This window comes from Bombyx mori, chromosome 9, assembly GCF_030269925.1.
Source record: "Bombyx mori chromosome 9, ASM3026992v2".
Taxonomy (NCBI): domain Eukaryota; kingdom Metazoa; phylum Arthropoda; class Insecta; order Lepidoptera; family Bombycidae; genus Bombyx; species Bombyx mori.
In genome coordinates this window covers 8,059,631-8,082,796 of record NC_085115.1, presented here as the reverse complement: position 1 = coordinate 8,082,796, position 23,166 = coordinate 8,059,631, and the positions used below count along the sequence as shown (strand labels likewise).

The following is a 23,166-nucleotide window of genomic DNA, read 5'->3' as shown; positions in this document are numbered from 1 at the left end:
TCGAATCTATCCAGAAATACATGAAGTCAGCGTCGGAACGGTACTTCGATAAGGCTATGCGTCATGATAATCGCCTTATCGTTGCCGCCGCTGACTACTCCCCGAATCCTGATCGCGCAGGAGCCAGTCACCGTCGACGCCCTAGACACGTCCTTACGGATCCATCAGATCCAATAACCTTCGCATTAGACGCCTTCAGCTATAACACTAGGAGCAGGCTTAGGGACCTCGGTAACCGTACTCGTCGAACTCGACAAAGAGTTCGCCGTGCAACCTAACCCATGAATCAGCTCGCTGAGTTTCTCGCCGGATCTTCTCAGCGGGTCGCGATTCCGATCCGGTAGTAGATTCATTCGCGAAGCAGCTGCTCTTGAGCTGTTAGGTCTCCTTCGGAGGCGCTCGGATAGCTGTTAGCAAATCCCACCCCTCCTGGCTGAGCCTTTGCTCGCCCACCTGTCCTGGTGAAACTGGAAAGGCCTCCGGGCCACCAGTAATCCTTCAATCATAAATAATAAATAAATAATATATATATTATTATTATATACACTATAAACAGGATTTTATTTAAAAAATATATATATATTTACGTCTATATTAACTTAATTATTATTATCGAGAAGTATCTTGATTGATGTAAATATTACAAGGTTTAGTTTTTTTAATTCAGAATCAATTGTATTGCTAGATAACACAAGAACATAACATTTTTTTACTCATTAAAAAATGACAATTAAATGACTCATTGTCGTTCTAAAACATCAAAAACTCAGTGAGGCTGCAATTGAGTGCTAGGTGACACATACTCAGGTTTTTTGAAGTTATACTTCTTTAGGCGCGTTATGAAAAATTGATGAGAGTGAAATTTTACGATGCGCGCGCACCGTGACACAAAATTAACAGAAATGAAGTTGCCCACTAAATCGCTCATTAATATATTATAATAAAAAATATAAAAATATGAAAATCAAAAAAGGGGGGCCAAATTCAGTGAGCCCCGTACCTGCTAGTTACGGGCAGTACTATAATTTTCTTTTCTTGAAGATTTAATGGCTTGGTAACAAAACTTTTGAGCAAAGTTTTATTTCTTATTAAATTCTGATAAACTTGCTAGGGCATGAAAAACAATTAAGAAATCAATGTGAAATTGAAATAAAGGTAAAATAAAGAATAAAATAAAATTATGTTAGTTATAAATAAGACTTGTGTAGTGAACATTTTAGAAGAATCCAGCTAGTCAGACATCCAGTTGCTTTGTTACATTTTACCACATTTGTGCACCTTCATAGATACTGAACCATCGTTTTTACATATTTAAAACCTAAAGAAACACTAAATACAAAAAAATCGGTTGTCTGTAAAGTCGGTTTACTGACGATAGTTGAACGTGACAACGTCATAAGAAAATACTGATGATGGTTTCGGAATGGTTTAATTTTTCAATTATCGCAATTATCGTTGCTATAAACAATTGACACCACATTCACTTTTCACTGAACTTCATACTTGACGAAAACATGTAAGTGTATTATTGTATAGCAGCTGTCCACGCGGATGCATCGCTCACTCAAGTAGGAGAGAGACAGATGTCGAACGCTGCCGAACGCAGAGGCCGATTGTGCCTCTGTGTCGCTCGTTGCGCGCTCTCGCTTGTACTTCAAGCCTTAAATTCCATTCACGCCTCAGAGCGAGGTAACGCCGCAAGAGTCATGTTTTTTCGTGCGTGCAGCTGACTCCATCGAATTATAAGACGTTGTTACGTCAAAAACACAATTCACATCTTCGTTCCTCACGTTTCCGCCAAAAACTAGCTCTTTTTATTGTATTTTCCTTCATTAATCCACATCACAACAATCATTGGACTACACACATTGTTATAGTCTGTGGTAGAAAGATAAAAAGCCCGCCAAAGGAATTTTTGGCGGGAGCACGAGGAGTGAAGTTGTGTGATTTGTTTTATTTTGTCTTTTTAGTGTTTCTTCAGGTTTAAATGTATAATAACGGTGGTTTATTAACTGTTTAATATCTGTGAAGGTGCACAAATGTGGGAAAATGAAACAAAGCCGCTGGACGTAGCTTCTCGGCATCCTCCAAAAAGTCCACTGAAAAAATTTCAGTAAATGACCACCATTTTACTGAGATTACATTTCATCCCATATCCTCTCATCTCATTTCATTTAATTTCATCCCAGTTGATTAATGTCTCAAATTAATCATCTTCATTTCATACTGCGTACGTTGTTATATCGGAAATTTGAAAAGTAGATTTGGTGTGCGGTAGTTTAATTTCATTGAGACTTCGACCTCATATCTCAAGGTGGCTAGCCCCAATCGCATTTTTATGTATTTAGATCCGCCTGGTGATTTCGTACTGTGCGATGCAACTTTTTTTCCTACCTAATCGTTGGTAGCCTAAGGGGCTATTACAACGTGCACACCGGTAGGTGAGTTCACGGGCACAACCTGAGAGAATTACTAACACTAGCTCTAGCAAGAGCAGTGCTTCTGTGAATCTACTACTGGATCGGAATCGCGATCAACTGAGAAGATCCGGCGAGAAACTCATTGGGTTGTGTCTATGGATTAGTTTTTCACGTCGAACTCTTTAGTAGTTGAAGAGTTCGACGAGGAAGTTAATCGGTGCTTGAAGAGCCTAAAACCACCGAGAGTAGAATCGGGGCATTCGACAATACATGTTTTGGGGGACGGCGGCTTTGCTTTGCCTCGTCGCCTGGGTCAGATATGTGTAGTTAGCGGTGGAAACGATACGAGGGTTATCGACTATCGTGTCGGGCCGCTTTTTCAAAGTAGCGTTCAGACGCTTCCTTAAGATACTTACGTATCTAATAAAATATGTACGTACTTAATAAATGTTTAAGATTGACTTCGACATTGAAGAAATAACGTCGTGTAATAAAAATCCAACCAGAAAAAATTGTAATTTGTGTATCACTGGTGGTAGTTTTGTGAGCCCGCACGGGTAGGTACCACAACATTACCTGTTTCTGCCGTGAAACGGTAATGCGTTTCGGTTTTAAGATTGATATAGCCGTTGTACTGTAAAAACTGAGACGTAGAACTCATGTTTCAAGATGGGCGTCGGCTTTTTTGTTTTTGATGTCTATGGGCTTCGGTAACTACATAACACCGGTGGGCCGTGTCGTTGGGTCTTCGTGACCCCTTACGGAGGCACGGATCGGGCCTCGGGGCAATACCCTCTCCGTGGGCCGTGAGCTCTTCCACCCATCTAAGCACAAAATAATAAGCTAAGTAATAGTACTTGGAGGGCTATGACACCTTCTAGAGTCAGTTTTTTTTGTTAATGACACTCGAAAAAATGCAGTGGCTATTTTGTGTAATTCACAATAAAAATATTTTATAGTCATGATTTGGATATGTATATAATTGGTAAAAGTTTTTTCAAGGCTTCAGAATATTGGTGATCGTAGACGCGGGTGTTGGGCCATAGATTAAATAATGGGTGTGCGTGGTTGACCTCAGTTGGCTGCGTGTCGATCGTTCTATATAGATTAGAAATATAGAATTTGGCTGACTATTGACTACTGACTACCCTCTATTGAATTGTTGTCCTTGGACTACTCTCGGGGGAGGGGGGTCACAGTTCTGAAAATAGTTGATATTAAGTAAATAACTGACTCATGCGATGGTGCTGTATTTAACGCCTCAGACTGTTGCGCCGAGGGTCGTGTGGGTTCAATTCCTTTATGTAGCAAACATTGTCTGATGAACAGGTTTATTTGTTCTTGGTCTGGGTGTTTATTATTGTTTATATAGTTAGAGTGTTTATTAATTATATTATATATATATATATATATATATTTTGAACGTATGTACGTAATTATGTTATTACGTATATATGTATGTTTGTCAGTCTCTGGTGCCCATAACACAGGGAATCCTAAGTTGGGGCTGCATGACCGTGCGTGCGTGCGTGATCTTTTTTCTACTGAAATCAGATTGTAAATTAAGCATCCCACACTCAGCGGTCCCGAGCTAGAATTTTCTTTTGTGATGTGGGTGCTAGAACTATGCATACAAGAAGTACATCCCAAGCTCAAATTCCAAATAAATATCTCTAATATAGATGATTACCGTAAAATGGGGGGGAATCGGTACACTTTTTAAGTTTAACATTGATTTTTATCGTTTTTTTTGTAGTTATAGTAATAAAACGGAGATCATAATGGTTCCAGAGGCTTAAATTTTTACGATGCGTTATTATACATAGTTCATTACAAGATATACACAAAAACTGAAAAAACTAGCTTGACCCGATTCATCTTGACTTTGGGGTGAATCAGGTTACGTATGGGGACAGTAGAGTTTTTCGATAGGGCTGGCACTATTTAGTTTTTAGGTAGGTACCTAACTTTAGGTATTTTAGGTATTTTTTAAACTTTTTAATATGTTTAATGAATTAGAAAACTTTTATGACTAAATTAAATGATTTACTATTCTTAAACACAAAATAAAAGTCATTATCAGTTCAACAAAGCTAAATCTAACAACTCAACAAACATTGTGACATCCCAGATTTGTCTCTATTCTACCTGTAGCCCATAATCCCCTAGTTCCCTATACTGTACTCGGTTCGGCTCGATTATCGTGGCGATCGGTTTTGGTTTTAGACTTATTTACTTTAAAAAAAAACAGTAGTTATGCTGCGTTTGCCTCTTGATAGTAGTTACGACAATACATATAAATTGTAAATTATAGAGTTGCAAACTAAATAGCCCGTATTAACGACTAGCGACTGCGATGACACTTCCATTCAATTAAAATCGATACTCAATGAATTGTAACAAACCTAATGTAAGCGGTAGGCAGCGGCTTGGCTCTGCCCCTGGTATTGCTGACATCCATGAGCAACGGTATCTAAGTTCTCTTTTTGTTTTTAAATTTGAATGTAGCGTTAATGTTTGCTTTATGACTTGAATGCCTAGTTTAGATATACTGTCGAATGCGAAAATAAGCGCTTGCAAAATATATTATAGCGCAAAAGAAATCTGCAGTATTGTCATTCATTTCTGTGGCCCTCACCTTACTTATAATTCATTGCATAACAAACAAGTCGAGATTGCGTGTACGATAGGCAATAATTGAAATTCAATTCAAAGACAATAAGTTATGGTACGTAAGAGTTTTTTTTTTTGTGGTAAATTACTTATATGTTTTCGATCACACTATGCAATTCGTTTCCGTCACATTGACATAATCACACCAATAGCCTAGTTGGTTTATAGACCAAGGTCTCCCAATGATTTCGTTATACAACAAAATGGTCATTTGTAAATTTCGCACTAAAGTGCTTTTGCTAATAGTACATTGTGCACCAAGGGAGAAAAGTTGGAGAGAAAGGAAATGTCCAACTTTTTTCCCGCGGTGCATATACTATTTTTTCTCCTACCAGGCCGAAAGTTCGTGGAGTACCGAGCCGGGGTCTAGGGGCGAAGCCCTCGCGGGGGTAGGGGGGGGTGCAGCCCCCCATACTCATAAAAAAAATAATTTTACTGCTTTTTCATTTTTAAATAAACTACTACTAATTACATAAGAACTGTCTGATGAACTCATCTTTGTTTAATAGTTCACTATGAAATTTTATTGCCTTTTGTTTATTTCACTTTTACACTAAATACAATATTGCAAATTACCCGAGCACAACAATGGCGGAGAATTTTAGATGCGTGAGAGTCCCTGGACAGCGGGACGAAAACCGAACTTTCGGCGTCGGTAGGAGAAAAAAGTCATTTAATTAAGATCATTTTTATCTTATTAATATAATTTTACCGACCAGTATTTCATTAAATCACGCCTTGCAGTATACCTATTAGCTGGTGCTTATTAGAGCAAAGGTACCTATCGACTTTGAATGAGTTTATGTAAGCTAATTAAACAGACCTTTGTTGCGATGACCACATAATACATTACCATACATGTTATCATCTTTGAGGATCATCAATCTCACCAAACAATAAGATAATATCAATTATAAAACAAACTATTATAAATTTTAGATTTTTTATGAAAATGTCTTAAAACAAAAAAACAAAAAATGTTCATTTGCCCTAATTTTCTTTGAGACCGTTGATAGCTTTTATTATAGTTCCATCTACTTTGGATAACTTTTTAAATATTAGATCTCTTGTTCCGTTAACATTTTTAAACTTCCGTATTTGAATAATTTTACAACTTATTTCGTTATAAACTACTTGTAAAAGTAAAAGGAGTGAGCTTACATAATAATTTTACGTAGGAAACAATGATATATCAGAGTTTACCAGTTATAGAGGGTTTTTCAAGCATATCAATTTAACATTAAATTTAATTACATATTCTTTATTATGAATCTTATTTACTGAAAACGAACATATGACCTTCAGCGGCAGGGAAACAGTGGGCCAAAGTATTATACCGAAGAAAGGCTGCACTTTATTTCAGAGGTTTATGTAGGGTGGGCAGTCGTGTGGTAACCACCTCTCTCATTTCTTATTAGCCACGAGTGAGCCTTAAAAAGTGGTAGCATTGTGCAGTTCGTTGTTGTTAAGTGAAATAATGCATAAATTAAATGCGATATGGTGAGTAAATTTAGCTTTACAGTACAAATCTTTGTAGAATATTAAGTTTATTTTTTGATCCCAACACCGTAGCACTAATTAAATTTTATTCATTCAATCGAACGTTTCTCTTGAATGACAGATTTTCATTGTTTCATAATACATATAGTCACCAGTTAAGGTTTCAACTACCTGATTAAACTATAGAATGATTTGAAACTGTGAAAGTTCCGGCATGAACTCAGCACTTTTTAAAAATAGGATCGATATTAGTTAAATGCTCTGGTTTTATTTGCCTAATATAAGCAATTTGGGATTTAATGTAATAACTTTTTCGACATCTGAAATTTAGAAGTTGTCGTGGCCTAAAGGATAAGACGTTCGGTGCATTCGTATCTTGCGATGCATCGGTGTTCGAATCCCGCTGGCGGGCACCAATTTTTCTAATGAAGTATGTACTTAACAAATTTAATGTTCACGATTGACTTCCGCTAAAGTAATAACATCGTGTAATAAAAACCAAACCCACAAACTTATAATTTGCGTTATTACTGGTGGCAGGACCTCTTGTGAGTCCGCACGGGTAGGTACCACCGCCCTGCCCATTTCTGCCGTGAAGCAGTAATAATTTTTCGGTTTGAAGAGCGGAACAGCTGTTGTAACTATACAGAGACCTTAGAACTCCTATCTCAAGGTAGGTGGCGGCATTTACGTTGTAGATGTTTATGGGCTCCGGTAACAACTTAACATCCGGTGGGCTGTGAGCTCGTTCACCCATATACGCAAAATAAAAGATATGGAGTCGATACATTTGTCAAATTGAAAGTCATTTAAATTTCAACTTGGATGTCATGTAACAAACTTATTGATTGTACAAATATTAAAAAAGTACGTAAAAGTGAAGGTGTAACATTAGGATCGGGATTCGAATCCGGATCTAGTGGTTCAGTAGTCAGGGCCACTCCAGCGATAGTAATGTTCAATCAATATATATATATATAGCGATTAATCACGACTGTAATCATGTAAGATTTTCATTTACATTAATTCACAACAGCTGTCATTAAATTGTCACTATATTATGCATCTTTTCCTGTAGGAAATTAATTGCTTTCACTCGTGTCTTTGAGAGCGTTCGTAGTCTGTATGACATTCAGGCGTGTATTCTGACTACAGGACTTCTCACAAAAATTTTAGATCTCAGATTCACAAAAATCGTAGATTTCTGTGAGCATACCGTAGATTGGCGCGTTTTCTCTTATTTCTTCTATATCTTCATAAATTTATAGGTAACGAGAGTTATCACTCCCGACTACCTTATTTACGCTGATGTTTTACAGTTATTCTCTCATCGCAATGTCAAAGGTGCAAGTTGCAAGATGCAATTTTTGAAAAACTGCTACGGACGGATAGGTAGATTATTCATACAGGATTTATAGAATACACCTACTTCCGTATATATTTTTCGGAATATTTTGCGTAATTTCGAGTAAATACATTGCATGTTTAGGATTTTGACTTTTTCTGCCACGAAATAGTCTTGGGTTCAGGTTCAAATAGCGGTATACACAAGAACTAGATAAAGGTAAAATCGTACCTCATGTCTTCAGGTAGATGGGGGCATTCATTGTACTCCGTCATTACGGATCCACCCGATCCATTAACGGTGCTTTTAGTTTTAGTACCACAAGCACCGGTCACCGTCCTCGTCGAACCCGACGCTTGCGATGAAGGGCTTTACGAGTAAATTGATCCATAGACACAGCCCACTGAGTTTCTCGCCGGGTTTTCTCAGTGGGTCGCGTTTCCGATCCGGTGGTAGATTTTGCGAAGCACTGCCCTTGCTAGGGCTAGGGTTAGCAACACTTCGGTTTGAGCCCCGTGTGCTCACCTACACGTCAAGGAGAAGCTGAAATAGCCTCTCAAGGCTAAAAGCATAGGTAGGAAAAAAAATTGTAATGTGAATGGATTCTGGCGGCCGGCAAAAAATGTAAATAGACACACAGTGAAATCGTTTTAAAAATTTTGGTACGGAACCTTTGAAAGCTATTTTTCGACTAAAGTAGGCCACGCGTGACATCTCTAGTATTAATTATTTTAAGATAAAACAGTTATAAATTATTCAAATCTATTTTAAAATGAGAATTTGCGCCAAATTAAAAATCGAAGATACTATGAAGGTCGAATATTTAGGTTCGTCGCGAGTCACGTTTTATGTGCTTAATTTTTTTTGTAAACAAGTATGATTTTTTGTTGCTCTGTTTTTGCTAATCGAAACATTTAAACTGTTTCCTGATATTAGACAGTAAAGATCATAATAACATTGTTTTGATGCGAGGCGTGTAACGTGATTTCTAATCGCGACTGATAATAACTATGTCAAACTACTTATTTAAAATTGTTATTTTTCGTAAAAGAGGCAAGGGCAGAGCTAACTTACATTATAATAACATCAGTCTAGGTTTTATGAAAATTTATTTTTGAATATGCAGTCTCCAGTAACCGATATTATCAGTTGTGATTTCCTGTCCAACTACATATGTTTAACAACTAAAAATAAAAATATGATTTTAAAGCAAAAGTAATAATGGGTTTTTTTTTCTAATACTGATCAGGATGTTAGATTAGTCATTATACTAGTCAACGGTCCTTGTACTTGTGGCACTGTTCAATTTAATTAGACATCTTGAAGCTGCTGAAAATTACACAGATAAATAGATAAATATAGAGCTGATAAAAAATAGGTAGTTAAAGTTATAAAATTTAGTCAATCTTAAAACAGCAATTTTGTGATTACGAAGAACTATATAATATATATAATACCTAAATATACGACAATCAATTTTTTTTAAGCGAATACCTAGTTAACATCTGCTCACGAAATAATTGCACGATGAAAAACTTTAATCATGCTACGAAAGTCATATTAGAACTGTATTTATTGGGCATAAAGCGACCATGAGGCCGCACCGGTAGGCGCATCATTTTGCTATTTAATTCTATGTTGGTAGGACGACGTCTTGTGAGTCCGCACGGGTATGTACCACCACCCTGCCTATTTCTGCCGTGAAGCAGTAATGCGTTTCGGTTTGAAGGGTGGGGCAGCTGTTGTACTGAACTGAGACATTAGAACTCATGTCTTAAGGTGGGTGACAACATTTACGTTGGAGATGTCTATAGGTTCCGGTAACCACTTAACACCAGGTGGGCCGTGAGCTCGTCGACCCATCTAAACAATAGGTAAAAAAAAAAAAGAAGGCATGAAGGAATGGTACCGAGTATTAAAGTTAAATCAGTTAAATTGATGAATTTGCTTGATTAAGATAAATACCATCTTACTTTTGTCATCTGGAAACAAGCATGTATGCATGGTTTAAAGGGTAAGACAACTTTTATACAATAAATTCACCTCAAGTCTCGTGATGCGTAGTGGCATTTACATTATGATATTTATGACACTACCCTGACCGCCGTAAGATTGTCATCTGTGCAATAAAGTTCAAAATAAGTGTTAACAGTATATCCAATTCATTAGTTTAACTTTTTTTCAGGAGTCTGTGTTGGGCGCTCTTTGTGATAGCGTCTGCACTTGCGTATCCAAGACCGAACTCAAATGTTGTTTTCATTATGGTTGATGACATGGTGAGTAGTTAAGTTAAAAAATATATTTACCTGGTTGGGGTTCTGTCATGTTTTGAGTTTGGTCTGTCACGTCCTGTGTGCTTAGTGCGCTGGAACAGCGCCCCTAGCGGCAAACGTAGGCAAACGTTTCAACTCCATACAAATTTGAGTTAACTTTTACTCTATCGAGATCGTTAAAGAGCTCGCACTAAGCATACTGTTGCAAAATGACTCTCATGACTGAAGAGTGAGCAGAGAACTAATCTACCGGTCTTAACTTTAAATTTTTTCACACACCCACATTGTATCGTGTGATTTTTTATTATTATATATTTAATGTTACTTAGTGATAATTTGCATGGTGTAAGATTCACCCACTGAAATAATATGTACTTATCATAACTTAACTGTATATTCTGTTACAGTTGATTTCCTTGATATAGACAAATAATAGACCAAACACCATGGTGGGCCACGAGATTGTTTCTCCATGTACTTAAATATTTTTTATATTACTGTTTATATTTTGACTGACTTTTTACTAACAGTTTTAAATAGACAAGATTCATAGTTATCGTATACTGCTATTTTTTTATATTAAAACTGAATCAGTCTTCTAAAATTGATGTTCAAAACTTTGTATCAACATTTTGGCGAAAACAATGTAAACAAATATAATTCATTAAAATATTTATTAGCTTGGATCGGTTGTTGTTGACCTAAAATTTTATATTTCGTATTTTAAATACAGAAAGTTGTGTTTATAGTGCTGTATAAAATTAATTTACTTGTCTTGTGTACACATGTTTATTTTTAAATTTAATTTCCTATAAATACGGCAAACTTGATACACTCGGAGATCTAGCTAGCTACTTGCAATATTCAAATTTAATTAGGGAATGCTCAATATTCCTTTGATTAGAAATTTGCGTGTATTCATTCACTTCATATTCTGATAGGAAAGTTGTCTAGAGTTCATTAAGTTATCTGAGTTTCTTGACTTGTGAATATTATGATTAGAGGTTGTAAAGTTACCCGAAACAAAGAAAAGAGAGTCACGTGCTTATTATTACACAAAGTGGCTAAAATCGTTTGTTAATCATACGTACTTGACGATTTAATTTGCTCCTATTTAAGGATTCTACTACTTAAATCATTGTGCAAAAGTGAATTTGGCGCGTCATCTAACTGATTTTGTAATTAAAACTATTTTTCGATTTAATCTTGCGTTTTTAAATTTGTCTATTGTTTCCGATGTTGTGAATACTTTACAGTTTTCGTGGCCCAGAGGGCTAGTATTCTTCGTCGACATTTAAATATTGTCGACAGTCGCCTAAATTTTTAGATATTAATTAAAAGTTAGGTATTACGTACACAGAGATTTAAAAAAAAAAACTTGATGCCCACAATTTTGTTTGACTTGGGATTTCATACCGAGAACAAGATGATCCTAGGTGCTAAGAGCTTTAGACCTTTAATAAGAGCTTTAGACCTCCACGACAACGAAAACTGGAAAGTATCCAAAACGTTAGAATTAATAAAACGAAGATAGTAAACGCGAAATTTTACTGTGAAAGTAGTTTTAATTATTATAGCATAGCGTTGACGCGCGTCAATTAACGGTCGCTCAATCATTTATATGGCGTACTCCTTAAATGGGAACACAAAGCCGTAGAAACTACTAACTGACTTTGATTCATGATAACCGGTACATTTGTTACAATACGTACATATTTCACTCAATATGACTTTGGACTAAGATATTTAGAATGTTATGTATCACAAGCATAACCTTAAATTGTTTTCGCGAATATTCTTTTAATCTAATCTGGCAAAGGGTAGGTCTTATTGAGTACTTAACTAAACTATTTATAAATAAATATACACTGGTAAAGCTTAAAATCAGCTTAAATATTTACACACGTTAATGTAAGGTACATACATACATACGGTAATTTATATGCCAAGCAATTTCACTCATTGAAAGCCTTATTTATGCTTTTGTATAAATTAAAAGTAATGATTTAGTTTAAAATTAGTTTATTCATTTATATAAAACATCGAAACTTGTATGTAACCTGTTATGAGGCTAATCAAAAACAAAAAAATTATGAATCAATTTTGTTTGATTGTTGTTTAGGTTTTTACCATTCGTTTTAGATTTTTGGATACTGCAAAGCACATTTTTGAGATCATCGCATTTAAGTTCCTTAGGCGTTAAGTATTCTTTCGCCAGTTTTTCTAAGTCCACACAAAAATAATTTCATGTCATTTACTTTTTATTTTTGTGTTATAACTATAATATCAATAATTTCTTATGACAATTTAGTTTTTGTATGGCTATTTAAATCGGTACCTTCTTGTTCTGAAACAGATTAATTACTCGATTAACCTACCAACAGGGTTGGAACGATGTATCTTTTCATGGCTCCGATCAGATACTGACACCTAACATTGACACGTTGGCCTATCAAGGAGTGATACTACAACAGTACTACAGTGAAGCTATATGCACACCAGCGCGCACTGCTTTATTAACTGGAAAGTACCCGATGAGATTAGGTGAGACAAATACAATATCATTTAAAACATAATTTTACATAATTCTTTTAATGTGTTAGGCATTGAAACACAATTTGTTGAATGCGAGGTAATGACAGAATTAATTGCAATAGCCGTTAGATGACGGTATAATTGTTAAAACAGTAGGTAGGTGTGAAGATTATGATGATCTTGATGTTTCCACACACTGATAGTGTCTACGAGTCGAGAAGGGATTACTGATGGCCTGCACTGATGAAACTCCATGAAAAGCAGTTCCGAAGATGTGTGCAAACAAATAAACAGACTGTCACAAAACAGTTTGATTTCGCATTCGTGAGACAGCTACTCTTGAGTCTTTAGGTCTCCTTTCGAGGCGCTCGGGTAGATGTTGTCACTCCTGGCTGAGCCTTTGCTCGTCCACCTGCCTTGGTAAAACTGGAAAGGCCTCCGGGCAACCAGTAACTTATCAATATTAAAAAAAAGAAGTTTGATTTCGACTTCAAATCTCATAATTGATGGTATAGCTCATTCACGTGCATCGCGATCACCTATGAGCTCTGGTAACCGCTGAACACCAGTAAAGCTTATTGTTTTAAGCTTGTCTACCAATATAATGCAAAAAAATGAATACCAAGAAATAAGGTGACGCAAGATTTAAAACAATATATATATGTTACGAGTTTTTCGAACCGGTTTGTTAAGAGTTGCGCGAATGCGAATTTTCAAGGCGATCTTAATCATTCACAAAAAATAAAAAAAACGTTTGGTGATATTATGCGAGATCTATCGAATACTGTACTATAGCATTTAATTACTATCACGAATTAGCATTACTTTTAAATAAAACTAAATAATAAAGGTAACACAGATCTTGTTGAATTTGCAGTTTCGTGTTATACTAGTTACGATTATTTTATTGGCTTGTAAATAAGTAATGGTAGGTATAGTTGTGATACTAATTATAAATGAACAAACCACATAAAATTATTCATTTTATAATAAAATGGAAAAATAATATGGTCCTTCGTTAAATATAAAAATAGTCCTAATGTCCTAATAGTTCTAATGTGACTTAAAAATAGTCCTAATCGGTAGGCAAAGGCTTAGCTACGTCATGGCATGAAATCCAATAGATTCGGTAATCACTCGGCGTTAGATAGTCTTCTACGATCATTTGTCTACAAAGGCAGTAAAGGGATTTCAAATGGCCATTACTTAAATACTTTTTTTTTGTATTAACTATTCCGTGCTTTATGTTTCTGTCGTTTTGTGAATTAGGTAGGATTCTGGTTCTATCCGTGCTGTTGAAACTGGAAAGGTCTTCGAGGCATCTGTAATTCTTACTTCCTAAAAAAACCGTGTTAGCTCGCAATACATACATCCTAGCACCGGAAATTAATAATTTTTTTTCCGTCTGTAAGTTGATGTTAATTTCATAATTCAGTTTCACAATTATTAATATCAAAATGTTATTTCTTCATGGTTTTACTCGTTCGTGAACACGTGTCGAGGACGGATTTATTTAGAAAAAATACCGATTGGAGCCAAGGCACATTCGCAAGATTGGTACAATCTTGGCGTTTTAATTATTTGGTCACAGAAGTTTCAAATGATGATAGTTCGGTTGTTATTTTTTTAGGTATTTTTCTGCCATATGTGACAAATATAAAATAGTATATAATGAGTATAGCAAAAGTTTATAATCTCCAATAACCAAAAGAGAACGCAACATTTAAAACGACTATAGTTGCAACACGCAGTTGACAAATATCGGGTCCAAGCCAATGTTCTTTGAATGTAGTACCAATTGTAATTGTAATTCTTTTGTTAACATTTCTGACTCCATTTTATCACAATTTCGACGGTTACAATACAGATTTGATGGAAATACTAGTATGACCTTAGATAGTATTACATTTACTGGGTTTCGTTACAGGTATGCACGGGAGCCCACTTTTTAATTCAGAAGATAGAGGTATTCCTTTGACGGAACGTCTCCTACCTTCATATTTGAAAGAACTCGGATACTCCACCCATTTGGTGGGCAAATGGCACGTTGGGATGTCCAGAGAAGAATTCTTGCCTACATCTCGAGGGTATGAATCACATTACGGCATGAGAGGTGGATTTATTGATTATTATACATACACCAATATTGAAATGGTAAGTCAAAGGATCACAAGAATCTACTTTTTATTTATTTACTGCTTAGATGGATGGACGAGCTCACAGCCCACTTGGTGTTAAATGGTTACTGGAGCCCATAGACATCTACAACGTAAATGCGCCATCCACATTGATATATAAGTGCTAAGCTCTCAGTATAGTTACAACGGCTGTTTCCGACCTTTTTAAGTAAGGTCTAAGTCTAAGCCTTATAAATGTATTCTAAATCAGGGCCGTATGCTCGTATATCTGCAGTGGCACTAAAAATATATACCATTGAACTGTGCATTCCTTGAGAGACTCATGAGGGCAATATCGTTCTGCTGGTCTTTGTCGCTTGGATCATAATTTTCATGTGCAATTATTTGTTGTATGGGTATATCCTGGACGGGGCCGCTACCGTCGCTATAGTTACAACGGCTACCCCACCCTTCAAATCTAAACGTATTACTGCTTCACGGCAGAAATAGGCGAGGTGGTGGTATCTACTCGTGCGGACTCAAAAGATCCTATCACCAGTAAAAAGTAACTACACTTATTTCGATGTAATAAATACTAAATGAAACAGTTAAAGTAATAGTAAGCTTATTGCGTCATAAAATTGCACTGATTGAATTTCGACATACGTGCATCTGGTAATGTACCGTAATTATTGAGTGATGACCCTTATTTTTTACACTCAACCGATGTACCGAAAAGTATGGGGAAATCCAAATATTATATCCTCCTCCTCCTCCTTGCGTCGGTTTCCTCATTATATATAAATATTATATAAGTGTGTAGAAATCCAAATATTATATTGAAATCTATGTTGGCCCTTTCACACCAAGTAGACCGTGAAATAATCCGAACATTTTCACATCCATTTTCGAACACCCAAACTCGTGACTGGTTTTTTGTTTCGGGTTCGTACGCGTATATCCAGGATTCGTCACCTGATACAATGTTGTATACAGCATTTGAGGATCCTGCGTGGAATCTTTCGAGAGTTCTGACGCACCAAGTAACGCGAGCCGCTTTTTGCTCTTCACAGAGCGAATGCGGTATCCATCGGGAAAACAACTTTTTTACACCTAATTGTTCATGCAAGATTATTTGTATTTGACTCATGCCAATGTCTAAAGTTGCCTGAATTTCGCGGTATGTCACATGTCGATCTTCCTCAATCAGCTTACGCAAAGCATCAACGTTTTCCTGGGTGACTGCAGTTTTTGGACGACCTTGACGGGGATCATCACTGAGCTTGACATGTCCACGTTGAAACTCAGCAAACCAGCGATAAATTGTGGTTTTGGATGGGGCTTTATCACCAAATGCAGAAATCATCTGGTCAACACACTGTTTTTGTGTTAAACCACTTCGAAAGTCATAATAAATCATCGCTCTTGAATTTTCTCGAGTCAATTCCATTTTCTCAACGACTAAACAAGTTTGACAAAACCTCGTGACAAGACCGAGAATCTTTTTTTAAATAAATAAATGGTATTCGATTTTAAAAACCAAGGAGTTTTCAATTAAAAAGATTTTAATATGACAGGAACAGTGGAAATATTCCATTCCCGATACTTTTAGTGCAGCCTAGGTACTGTGAGCTTCCAAAAACGTAATATATTTTTTATTAAACTAGTGGTCCCGCAGTAGTCGAAATTCGACTATAATTAATTGAAATTATAAGTTTCAACATTATTATGGTCCTGTTGTTACAGATTTCGCCAAGACTACACTATAGACAAATACTCGTAATATTAAAGATAAACAATACTAACCTATTTTCAATTTGACTACAGACTTTAAGCAGTAACAAAAGTTTGACAATAAACAAAGAGTATATATATGTGTGTGTGTGTGTGTGTCAAATACATGATACTGTGTGTAATTTTTACTTTATTGATTTAATGTATCTTCTATGCATTATTTAAAAAAAAATATTAGCATTGTGCACTTCTTGTCTATATTTTCTATAAGTGTGGAAAATTTCATACTCCTCCGTCCGCGCAATTTTCGTAAAAAGGGATACAAAGTTTTTGCTTCACGTATTAATATATAGATACTAATATGGTTTAAACCGCTTTTGACAGGTTTTTTTCGTATCGTGTTTGTTCTAATTCGCATTAGGTACTATGATTGTTTTTGTTCTCTCTGTTGTATTATTTAAATTTGTACTTGGTGTAAATTGGTACTTTAGTGTGAACTAGTTGATAATGTTGGTACAGGCGGCAACTTTGACTTCCTTATTTAAACGAGTAATGCGAATCAAGTACGTTTGTAAGTGACTATATATTATATAGTCACTATATATATTATATAGTCACTTACAAAGTGTAAGTATAGTTAGTTATATATATATTATAGTATATTATACCAAAAATATACATATATTATCTATTTGAATAAACGTGCACATATTTTTTTACTGAGCTAATAAAAAAAAAGTGGAGCAATGTATGAAATAATTAAAATATAATATTTAGATAATTCATATTAAAATGGTATTATTTATTGTGTCTGTTTCTGAAGATTTCTTTTATCATATAAAATTTATAATTTACTACCGTGGGCCTCAGAGATTTTGTCCGTCCTCAAAATTTAACTAAGCGGACATTTTTAATGGATTTTTTTTTCAGTGGCCCAGTGGTCGTCAAATGCTGGGTCTGGATTTGTTTGATAATGGAATACCCCAAAATCACGAAGAACGTTACATCGTTGACGCCCTTACTGATCGTGCTGTAAAAAGTAAGTATATTTTTCAGTTTAAAATGTAAGTAAGTAAAGACATTATACTTGAGTCGTCTATTATCAAAGGTGGCAATCTGTGTATTTGGACAAAAAAATGTTATTGATATGGCGATACAGATTGATTTGAATATAATCGTCTCCTTCAAAGAATACGGTTCAAAACCTGCATTAAATAAAGGTTAATACTTAACCTGTTATTTATCAAAGATGTCGTTCAGAAGAGTTTTGTGACTGCCAATGGAATACAAAGTCAATAATTCGTTTTTCTGATTTACCAATAATTGTCCAAAAGTCACATTGCCGGCTTTGATAATAATCGACTCACTTATCATATACCTTAAACCATACTTACGATATACTTGCCAGCTTACAAATCAATACAGATGGGCAGACGAGCTCATGGTTCGCTTAGTGTTAGGCGCTTGCCGATACCAATCTTCACCATAGTATCATACTAATTGCCGCCAATTTTTAGAAATGAGATCGAATTTTTAATTGTATCAGTTCAGTTACCAGTGAAGCAGTTTCGATTATGATCGATTATATTTTATTACAAAGCGAACATTTTAGTAGCTGTTTTACGTTTGTACATACATAATAATATGTGAACTGCTAAAATTTGTTTGCGAAATTTATAATTAATTGCTTTAATTTGTCTTTATTTAAACTTTATTTCTTTATTTATGACGCCACGTAGAGATACACCGGATTACCTGACCTATTAGAATACAGTCGCAATTAAAACATTGTTTTTTTTATTGCTTAGATGGGTGAACGAGCTCACAGCCCATCTGGTGTTAAGTGGTTACTGAAGCCCATAGACATCTACTAGTACAACATAAATGCGCCACCCACCTTGAGATATAAGTTTTAAGGTCTCAGTATAACTACAGCGGCTGCCCCACCCTTCAAAACGAAATGCATTACTTCTTCACGGCCGAAATAGGCGGGGTGGTGATACCTACCCATGCGGATTTACAAGAGGTCCTACCAGCAGTAATTAAGCAAATTATATTTTTGCGGGTTTGAATTTTATTACACGATGTTATTCTTTCACCGTGGAAGTCAATCGTGAACATTTGCTAAGTACGTATTTCATTAGAAATATTTGTACCCGCCTGCGGGATCCGAACACCGTTGCATCGCTAGATATGAATGCACCGGACGTATTATCCTTTAGGCCACGATGACTTCAAATACTTACTATTGCAGTAATACATCAACACAACACTTCACGGCCACTTTTCCTGCACATTACCCACAACGCCCCCCACGCTGGGAACGCCGGAGGTGCATTGCAACCTCCTTTATTCAAAACAGTTCAAAGCAAGCACATCGCGAATTCAAACAGGAGGCTTTATGCAGGTGATTATCAAAAATAATTTCATGTACTCTATTAGTGTATAAATTATTCTACGATATTTGAGTGGCGTTTCGAGGCTTATGTCCGTATGTATGTATGTGTAGAGTACTTAATACCATTTTATAAAATCACATAAATGCATACTTATATAATTTAAGATTAAGGTAAGGCACATTTTTAATAGAAGACTACAACAATGTTAAGCAATAAATGTACCAAATTGTTTTTAATTATTAATTGAAGAATTCTGGTTTCAGTTAAAAACTTATTTAAAAAAATATTTTATTGGAACTCTCCTTGGTGCGACTAATTGTTGTGTATTTTAGATTTAGTATCTTAACCTTATTGTGGTAAAAAGTAAAAAGTATTGTGGTAAAGTAAAGATAAAATGAATTTTCGTTGCTTTTTAGAAATCGTGACGCACGTAGACCAGAGCATCGGTCGAATAGTAGTAGCTTTAGCAGAAAAAGGTATACTAGATGACACCATAATAGTCTTCGCCTCAGACAACGGATCCCCTACAGTCGGCAGACTCCAGAACTGGGGTTCTAATTTACCTTTCAGAGGAACGAAATGGTCACCATGGGAAGGGGGCGTAAGAGTTCCAGCGTTCCTATGGCATTCGTCTTTAAGTCCCAGGGTTTGGAACGGTCTCATGCACATAACAGACTGGCTTCCAACATTGGTAGCAGCAGCCGGAGGGAAAGTTACCAAAAGTATAGATGGAGTAAATCAATGGGATGCTATTCTGCAAGACGGTGAATCTAAACGCAAAGAAGTGTTAATAGCTTTGGAAGATAGTAACGCAAATATGTACGCGGCGTACAGAGCTGGCGATTACAAAGTCATCGTCGGCAATGTAACCGGATTGAATAATAATGTTTATGGAACAGAGCTATTGATTAATAAGTTTGCCCCTCCACCTTATTTTTCCACTTTGAAATCTTGCGAAGTTGCGCAAATGTTTGAGTATACAGGACGGTATTTAGATTTTGATGTGGTGCAAAACATGAGGCAAGCGGCTACTGTTAAACAAATAGACGAAATAAAGGACGCGACTCTCTGTATTCCCTCGTTAAGTAAGTGAATTTTGCTTATAAAACTTAAAAGATAAATAGATAATATTCACAATTAGTGTCATTATTTTTTAATGACTCATTAAATTTGTGGTTTAGGAATGACATTTTGTTACAATTTGTTTATTATACTATACTTTGATGAAAAACCCGCTAAACCAGCTGTTTAAGATTTCATGTCTAACTCTTGGTTTAAACATAAATATTATTCATATTAGAAATTCTCCACGAAAAAATTCAAAATGCACACTACAAATTTGTCTTCTCAACTATGTGTCTAGCCTTTGTGTATTTTTAATATAATTTTATCTCATTTTGCATGTATACTTCTTGAATTCTATCATGCATTTAGTTGTTGAACGATTCTTGAATACTAGTAAGAACTAAAATGATCATCTGATGTCTTAAAAGCATTGTTAACTATCGGCTAATTAATTCGCATTTTAAGCACCAGCATGGGTTGTCGACTATGATGTAATCAAGTCACCATTGTAATGTTGAGGGTCATCGGCTTTACCTTTTATTTGCACGCAATGGTACTAATTACGAGTATCGCAACCTGCATACTGTAAAACTATTTTCTTGCTACTTTGCGATTGTGCGCCAATACAACTTTGTCCTGTTTCATGATAATCAATAATGTTTATTTTATAACTTTTTTTATCGTAATAAATATCTTGAAATATTAAAAACTAGCTGACCGGCAGACTTCGTAGTGCCTCAATCGATAAACAAATTTGTTATTTTTATTTCATTTCGAGCATTTTCATATTTATCTACGTTTTAAACCTGCTCTGGACTTCCACAAATAATTCAAGACCAAAATTAGCCAAATCGGTCCAGCCGTTCTCGAGTTTTAGCGAGACTAATGAACAGCAATTCATTTTTATATATTATAGAGATGTCATGATGAAGTACTGTGAAGGGCATATAATTAATGGTTCTTAAATTATTCTAGCTCGCGGGTGTCTTTTCAATCTGCGTAAAGATCCATCGGAGAGTCACGATTTATGGCAAGAGGCAAACAAAATAGCAATGCTACTGACTAGCAGGCTGCGAGGGCTTTGGGCTATGCAACTTCGGCGAGGTCCCACTAATCTTAGAAATGAATCTGACCCAGCAAAATTTGGCTATACGTGGACTCCTTATGTCAAAAACAAAGATATCACGAAAGTACCTGTCCAAAAAATTAGCAATTTGAATTTATCTATAGACATAAGCGGGAACAGGACTTCGACCAAAGACACGACCAAAGCTTCAGCTGTCAACTGCGATGGTATCACTGGCATCAGGAATTTTTTGTGTTTACTACAAAGTGTGTTTTGATTAGGACCTATCTAGTGATCTTTACAGTCTTTTGTAAATTTATGTTTAGTTTTGATTTCAATTTTTGTGATATTTTAAGTAGGTATAGTTGTATTTGGTAAGTTAAAATTTAAGCATTGTTTGCTATAATATATAATATTCAAAAATGAGTACCTCTATTTACTCGTAAATTTGTTTTTCACTGCACCTGCTGTTCAATTAGTTTATTCAATTCGTATTTGCTTTGCAATGAGACATAATTTATGTGAATTGTAAATATCTGTAAATTTTCATGCGTTGTCTTTAAGATACGCCTAATTATGGTTTAATTTTAATTTAGTACGGAAGCCACACGTCATTGGCAAAAATTAATTGGCAGAATAGGTATTAATTGGCAGAATTGGCAGAATCATATAAGGTCAAATTAAAGTATTCATCATATCCACACAGAAATATTTTACATGGTAAAATCAAAATAATAAAATTATAGATTTTATCGAAATCGTGTACGATACTAGGCTGCACTAAAAGTATCGGGAATGGAATATTTCCACTGTTCCTGTCATATTAAAATCTTTTTAATTAAAAACTCCTTGGTTTTTAAAATCGAATACCATTTATTTATTTAAAAAAAGATTCTCGGTCTTGTCACGAGGTTTTGTCAAACTTGTTTACTCGTTGAGTAAATGGAGTTGACTCGAGAAAATTCAAGAGCGATGATTTATTATGACTTTCGAAGTGGTTTAACACAAAAACAGTGTGTTGACCGGATGATTTCTGCATTTGGTGATGAAGCCCCATCCAAAACCACAATTTATCGCTGGTTTGCTGAGTTTCAACGTGGACGTGTCAAGCTCAGTGATGATCCCCGTCAAGGTCGTCCAAAAACTGCAGTCACCCAAGAAAACGTTGATGCTGTGCGTAAGCTGATTGAGGAAGATCGACATGTGACATACCGCGAAATTCAGGCAACTTTAGACATTGGCATGAGTCAAATACAAATAATCTTGCATGAAAAATTAGGTGTAAAAAAGTTGTTTTCCCGATGGATACCGCATTCGCTCTGTGAAGAACAAAAAGCGGCTCGCGTTACTTGGTGCGTCAAAACTCTCGAAAGATTCCACGCAGGATCCTCAAATGCTGTATACAACATTGTATCAGGTGACGAATCCTGGATATACGCGTACGAACCCGAAACAAAAAACCAGTCACGAGTTTGGGTGTTCGAAAATGAGTTAAAGCCAACAAAAATTGTTCGTTCACGGAGTGTGGCAAAAAAAATTGTGACCACGTTTGTCTCCAAAACCGGCCATGTTACGACTATTCCTCTTGAGGGACAAAGAACGGTTAATGCAGAATGGTATGCTAGCATTTGTTTGCCACAGGTCGTTTCTGAACTCCGTAAAGAGAACTGCAACCGCCGCATCATCCTCCATAACGACAATGCGAGTTCTCACACCGCGCACAGAACAAAAGAGTTTTTAGAGTAAGAAAACATAGAATTGTTAGACCATCCGCCGTACAGCCCCGACCTAAGCCCTAATGATTTCTATACTTTCCCTAAAATAAAGAATAAATTGCGTGGACAGAGATTTTCATCACCTGAAGAAGCTATGGACGCCTACAAAACGGCCATTTTGGAGACGCCAACTTCCGAATGGAATGGTTGCTTCAATGATTGGTTCCATCGTATGGAAAAATGTGTCAAATTTCGCGGAGAATACTTCGAAAAGCAATAAATACATTTTTAAATAGTAATGTTGTGTCACTTCGTTAATTCCCG

The 23,166-nt window shown here is 35.8% G+C and overlaps 1 protein-coding gene across 1 annotated transcript; it reads left to right on the top strand.

The window, feature by feature from the left end:
* The first annotated feature begins 6,434 nt into the window (after positions 1-6,434).
* On the top strand, positions 6,435-21,553 carry LOC101737480 (arylsulfatase B). Its single transcript, XM_021346593.3, has 8 exons — positions 6,435-6,593; positions 10,124-10,214; positions 12,596-12,755; positions 14,674-14,900; positions 17,528-17,636; positions 18,852-19,004; positions 19,413-20,081; positions 21,037-21,553. Exons 1-8 carry the CDS (start codon positions 6,571-6,573, stop codon positions 21,402-21,404), a joined length of 1,800 nt encoding a protein of 599 aa, XP_021202268.1. The 5' UTR covers positions 6,435-6,570; the 3' UTR covers positions 21,405-21,553.
* Positions 21,554-23,166: the final 1,613 nt, after the last annotated feature.